Below are 6,078 nucleotides of genomic sequence, written 5' to 3' on the forward strand. Positions count from 1 at the left end.
ATAGACATACACAGGTGCCAAGGATCCAAGTGCAACCGATTATGACTAGTAATAAACAGTTACATACAGATTAGAGATGCATGCACCAACATATCAGTGTTAGTAGCAAAAACAATGAGTCTTTCTGCAAGGAACAATATATTCTAAAATGAAATGGAGATCTTTTTTAAAGGTTAAAAACTCATTCAGTTTTATGTCTTACAGGGCTTATACTGAGTTCAACTCTGTATAACTGTATTAATTCAACTGTGAACCTAGAGACTTGCACCCTCTTGTAAAAGAGATGTACTCTTGCTCTGGAGTGTGCTATTGAATATGTTAAAGCTGTTTTTCTAATCATGTAGTTATTAAAAATTTTAAAAAAAGAAATAGAAAACATCGTTCTGCCTTAACGAACGAATCCTAGGTGTTCGAATTCAAGATCTAGAGTAAGAAATGTAACTGTTGGTTTTTCTTTCTTTGTGGGGTTTTGCTTAAATCTTTTAAAGTCTGTATTAGAATAGTGGGTTATAACTTCCTCATCTAACCCCTAACCTTTCCTAGCCTATGATAACATAAAAGATATTTAGATGAGTATCGGGGGTTTGCCTACCTATTGTTTTTCAAGGAACCTGACAAGAAGGCTTTGAAGTTTCATAGGTGACTCAAAAAATTGGAGGGAACATTAGCAGCTGCTTTCTACTGGAGAAAAGGTGTGCTTTTGGAGTTCTGAGTGCAGAGAAGGTGAAAATATTTGGGGGACTGAGCAGCTAAAGGACAGGGTGGTTTTGTTAGCTATGTAGATTCCTTTTTTAGTATAAAAAACAACAAAATAAAACAAGTGTCTATGTGCTTAGCATCTAGAATAAAAAAAATTAACATTTGTTATATTTTGTTTCAGATATTTTGGAGTTTGCCTCTTTTTGTTTTTGTTTTTGTGACAGGGTTTCTCTCTAGCCCCAGCTGGCCTAGAACTGCCTATATAGACCAGGCTAGCCTCTGCTCATGAGATCGATCTGCCTGGGCTTCCAGAGTACTAGGGTTAAAGGTGTGTACAACCACCCCTAGCTAGTTTTCCTCTTTTATTTTTTGTCTCAGTATTTTTTTTTTTTTCAGATAGGCCTTGATACGTTGCCTCGACTGACCTTGACTCCTTCTGTTTCAGCCTCCCAAGTACAGGGATTCCAGGTATGCATGGCCATGCTTGGCCAAGGGAAAGCATTAGGAATAAAGTTAAATCCCCCTTTGTTGTTCTTCCCAGATTTCTTTTTCCCTGTCCCATTTTAGAGGCAATGACAATCATTATTTGGGATTATCTGACCCAGATTATCTTTGCAGAGTTTTACTGCATATATCTGTATTCACAAACTTTATAGTATCGTTTTATAGGTTATTTCTAATTTTTTTTTTTACAAATTGTATTAAGATCTTGATAAAAACTTCCTATGCTGATTCTTTGTTGGAAACATTGCAAAATTAGTCCTATGATAAGTCCTTGTAAAATTTATGTAGAATACAATTTAGCTGTTTTAGTTTTTCAGAGAAAGAAAAGCCTGAATCATGGAGTAATTGCTTTTCTATTTTTTCCTCCCTCCATCCCTCCCTCCCTCCCTCCCTCTCTCCATTACAGTATTGTGATTGAATTCCAGGGCCTCCTGCATGCTACACAAGTACTCTGCTATATACCTGGCTCCCCCCACCCCTTTTTTCCATTTCCTTTTCCTTTTCAGGCAATTCTTACTTAGTTACCTGGCTGGGCTTAAATTCACCCTGTAGACGAGGCAGACCTTGAATTTAAATTTATATATATATATATATATGTGTGTGTGTGTGTGTGTGTGTGTGTGTTAAATTGGCTTTATTAAGTCAGAGGACAGCTTGTTGAAGTCAGTTCTCTCCTTCCACCATGTGAGTCCCTTGGATTGAACTCAGGTTGTTCAGGCTTGGCAACAAATGTCTTTACCAGCTGAACTATCTTGCCAGCCTCAGTCTTCAACTTTTGATCCTCTTGCCTCAGACTCCCAAGTGTCTAGGATTATAGGCCTGCTCTACCAGGCCCAAATGTTGTTGTCTTTTAAAGATAATCAAGACATATGGATCAAATTCAGTGTTTTCCTCTCTCCTTAAGATGTCATTGTCAGCTAAGCATGGTGGGTTCATGCTTGTCATTCCAGTGCTCAGGTGTTGAGGCAGGAGGGTAGCTGAGAGTTCAAGTCCAGCCTGGACAACAGAGTGAGGGCCTGTCTTTAAAAAAAAATTAAAGCCAGATGTGATGGCACAGCCTTTAATCCCAGCCCTTGGGAGGCAGAGGAAGGCAGATCTCTGTGATCAAAGCCAACCTGGTTCCAGGCCAGTTGGGGCTACAGGACGACCCTGTCTCAAAACCAACCAAACGGGCCTGGAGAGATGGCTCATCGGTTAAGAAAACTGGTTGTTCTTGTAGAAGACCTGGGTTCGAATCCCAGCACCCACATGGCAGCTATCAACTGTCTGTAACTCCAGTCTCAGGGGATCCGACAGCCTCTTCTGACTTCCAAGGGCGTTGCACGACATGGGTACACTTACCTACATACAGGCAATACACGCATACACATAAAATTTTAAAAAAAACTCCAACCAAACAACAACAACAAAACCAATATTAAGTGATTCCCAAATAACTTTGTAAGCTTTCTAAAAATAATCCTTATGTAGTTGAAGTACACCTATTGTTTGGTTCTCTCTACTAGTTGGCAATGTTCTCAAGACCAGATACTATATTTTACTTTTGTTTTTCTCCCATATGGCATATTCTTCATCAGTTCTTCCAGAGAGACTGACTAAAAGTGGACATCTCTCCTTATAGATATTTATTTCCCAAGGTCCAGAGTACTTTCTTTGATTGTTAAAAAAAAAAAAAAAAAAAAAAAAAAACTTCATTTTTACTGCAGTCAGAAACTCCTCCTCTTTCCTATAGATCATAACTCACAGAATTTTACTCAAGAACTTCAAGTTTTCTGAAAAGATCACTGCCATGGAGAATTATTTATTTTTATAAAAGTAAGATATAATTAAAATACTTATCATTATCAAGTCACCTATTTAAATATTTTGTTGATAATATCAGATCATAAAAGCCTTAAAAAAACTTTTACAAAAAGAAAAACAAAAAAATACAAGAACAACTTTGTTTACTCTAGTAGGGTAGGCATTCACAAAGCAACCAAAATAATTGTCAAACTAAACTAATTTGGTATTATTTCTCCCTGTTTTTCTCTTGTATATTTCATGCAGCCTGGAATTCATCAGCAGCTGGAAATGAAGACTTCTTAAGGCAAATTTAAAAAGTCTTACCTTACAATTGGAAAAGCATTTGTCAAGATTTTGTTATGCAGCTGTGATTTATCCTCAACGAAGAAGACTGTATTCTTGCAATATGTGATTTATCCTCAACGGAGAAGACTGTGTTCTTGCAAAGAAACTGAAAAAGGAAAAAAAATTAAGAGCATACAGTGCTAAACAAAAAAAATATGAAGATAAGATCTTTGGAAAGTGGAGTCTTTGGGAAAACCTTATGGAAAAAGATGGTTGATTGACAAATTAAGGTACCGCAGGCAGGGAAGACACCCTTGAGCCACGGCTTTGGAGGTAAGTGCTAAAGAGGTTTTATCTTAGACACAAAGGGATAGTTTAACCATTGAGATAAAGTAACTAGAGTTTCACCACTTTAATCCCAGCCCCCAAAGAGACGTAGATGTAGGTGGATCTCTGTGAGTTCAAGGTCAGTTGGAGCACATAGTGAGTTCCAGGCTAGCCAGAACTACATAGTGAGACCCTGCCTTAAAAAAAGAAAGAAGGAACAAATAAAAAGGAAAAAAAAGAAAGAAAGAAGGGGCTAGAGAAATAGCTGTGTTCTTAGCTGGGCATGGTGGAACACAGCTGATGACTTGGGTTCGATTCCCAGCACCCAAATGGTGGCTAATAATTGTCTATAACTCCAGTTCAGGTGATGCTCTCTTCTGACCTCCTCTGGACACAGGGGTACACTTACATGCAGGCAAAACACTCATTCTTATAAAATGAAAATAATAAATCAAAATTTATTTTTTTTGTCTTTTTGAGACGGGGTCTTCTTGTAGCCCCAGCTGTCCTGGAACTCACTATGTAGACAAGGCTGGCCTTGAACTCACAGAGATCTACCTGCCTCTGCCTCCCGAATGCTGGGATTAAAGGCATGTGCCACCACACCCGGAATAAATCAAATTTTTTTTAAAAAAAGAAAAAGAGAAAAAGTAATGAGTTTATTGGAAATCAGATTGGTGGGAAGAATTTCGTATCTAAGTGAGGCGTTTCCTTTGAGGCAAAGCAAAGGAATCATAGAATAATAGAAATCTTGGTCTGGAGATGGCTGAGCTCTTAAGGGGGTCCTGCTCTGTGGCCCTCTGGGTCCACAGTTCAGTTCCGACATCCGGCAGCTCACAACTGCCAGTAACTCTAGCTTCAGAGGGATTCCTTGCTTCTGGCCTCTGAGGGCACTGCATTTATGAACATAAAACCACACCCAGTTACACATACTTAAGAATAGAAAATGGGAAGGTCTTGAAAACAAGCAAAAGTTGATGAAAATGAAAGCGTACAAGATGTTTTTAAAAATAATTGAATGAAGGGCCGGGCGTGGTGGCTCACGCCTTTAATCCCAGGTAGAGGCAGGCAGATCTCTGTGAGTTCAAGGGCATCTACATAGCGAGTTCCAGGATAGCTGGGGCTACAGGGAGACCCTGCCTCCAAAAAAAAAAAAAAAAAAAATTGAACCAGGCACGGTGTTGCTCACCTTTAATCCCAGCATTTAGGAAGCAGAGACAAGCAGGTCATTCAGGTCACATTCGAGGTCAGCCTAGTCTAAACACAAGTTCCAGGATAGCTAGACCCTCTCTACAAAAAACAAAACAAAACAAAACAAAAAAACAACAAAAAAAGTATAAATTTTAGAATGATCTCTATTATATTTTGAGTATGAAAGAATACCAACAAAGACGCTATCTAGACTATTACTAATCAGCAGTAGCACCATGTATAGTAAGGTACAGTGGTATTATTCAGGAGACCTGATTCCAAGGAGCCTGGAGCAAAGTTCTCGAAAGGTGTTTATAAGAGAAACCGGTTCTCCTTCAGGGCTCCTTCAAGAAAAATGAGGATAATAACGAAATTTATTGCATAGGCTCAATTTAAGACTAATTCATGTGAAATGCTTAGAACAGTTCCAGGCACATGATATGCATTTAACAGAGTAGCTGTTACAATTGCTATTACAATTTTCTCCGCGTTTTTTTCTGGGAGTCGGTACATTTTCAGCAGAGTCCGGAGCTAAGCACACTTCCCACGAAGTCGCCTTTTAGTCAGATCTATTTTTTGGCTACGAGAACCGCGGAATTAGGACTATGGCTGTTTTGGCAGATAGGATTTTCGGCGGAAGACTTTTACACAACCCGGTGGCACAGAACGGCGCCACCTTCTGAGCGGCTCGCTGAGCTCCACACAGAGCAAAGACTCGGTTCCGCTGCGCTGCCGGAAGAGTGTCAGAGCGAACACGCTGAGGGCGCGCTCTTCTCCCGGAAGCAGTTTGTCTCTGGACCCGGAAACAGTTGTTTATCTCAAGGGAGGCGGGACTGGGCGGGTCGGGCCGCAGACGGCTGACGGTGGGGGAGGAGCCGGGTCCACTGCCGGGTGGAGGGGCAAGGCGAGTGTCCTTATACTACCGCCTGGGGCCCGGGCCTGTGAGTCCGTTGGAGTCGCGGCGGCGGGAGCGATCGGGCTGAGAAGTAGACATGTTGCTCTTCGTAGAGGTGAGCGTCTTGGGACGTCTCATCCTGCTCTGAGGGACGCTGAAGTGCTGGGGGCGCGGGCCGGTCCCACCGCCATGTGACTTTCCAGGCCGTACACGCCGCGGAACCGGCCGAGAGGCTGACACAGCACCTAGGCTGTGCAGGCCCGCCGGCTGGCGGGGCGCTCTCCATGCTGGAAGCTGCGGGGCGGCCGGGGTGGGGGCGCTCCCGCGGCGGGGTAGGTGGTCGGCGACGGGCCCTGGGCTTCCCCGAGGCGGCGAGAGGCGCCGGGGAGACC

At 41.9% G+C, this 6,078-nt stretch overlaps 1 protein-coding gene and 1 long non-coding RNA gene across 5 annotated transcripts in view; one reads left to right on the forward strand and one right to left on the reverse strand.

The window, feature by feature from the left end:
• The window catches only part of LOC115067447, a 14,936-nt gene extending 10,087 nt beyond the window's left edge, over positions 1-4,849 (reverse strand). The window contains exons 1-2 of the long non-coding RNA XR_003846864.1: positions 4,790-4,849; positions 3,313-3,439 (exon numbers count right to left, since the gene is read on the reverse strand). This is a non-coding gene — a long non-coding RNA (uncharacterized LOC115067447). The remainder of the gene's footprint in view (positions 1-3,312; positions 3,440-4,789) is intronic.
• Positions 4,850-5,592: 743 nt separating this feature from the next.
• Positions 5,593-6,078, forward strand: part of Larp4 (La ribonucleoprotein domain family member 4) — a 63,338-nt gene continuing 62,852 nt past the window's right edge. For 3 of the 4 annotated variants that reach the window (XM_008851625.3, XM_029555264.1, XM_017802826.2), the window contains exon 1: positions 5,593-5,801. In XM_008851625.3, the coding sequence (XP_008849847.1) occupies positions 5,784-5,801 (18 nt within the window). In that variant the 5' untranslated portion in view covers positions 5,593-5,783. The remainder of the gene's footprint in view (positions 5,802-6,078) is intronic. The other variant, XM_008851626.2, reaches the window with a different exon arrangement.

This window comes from Nannospalax galili, unplaced genomic scaffold, assembly GCF_000622305.1.
Source record: "Nannospalax galili isolate Female #2095 unplaced genomic scaffold, S.galili_v1.0 scaffold3006, whole genome shotgun sequence".
Classification (NCBI taxonomy): Eukaryota; Metazoa; Chordata; class Mammalia; order Rodentia; family Spalacidae; genus Nannospalax; species Nannospalax galili.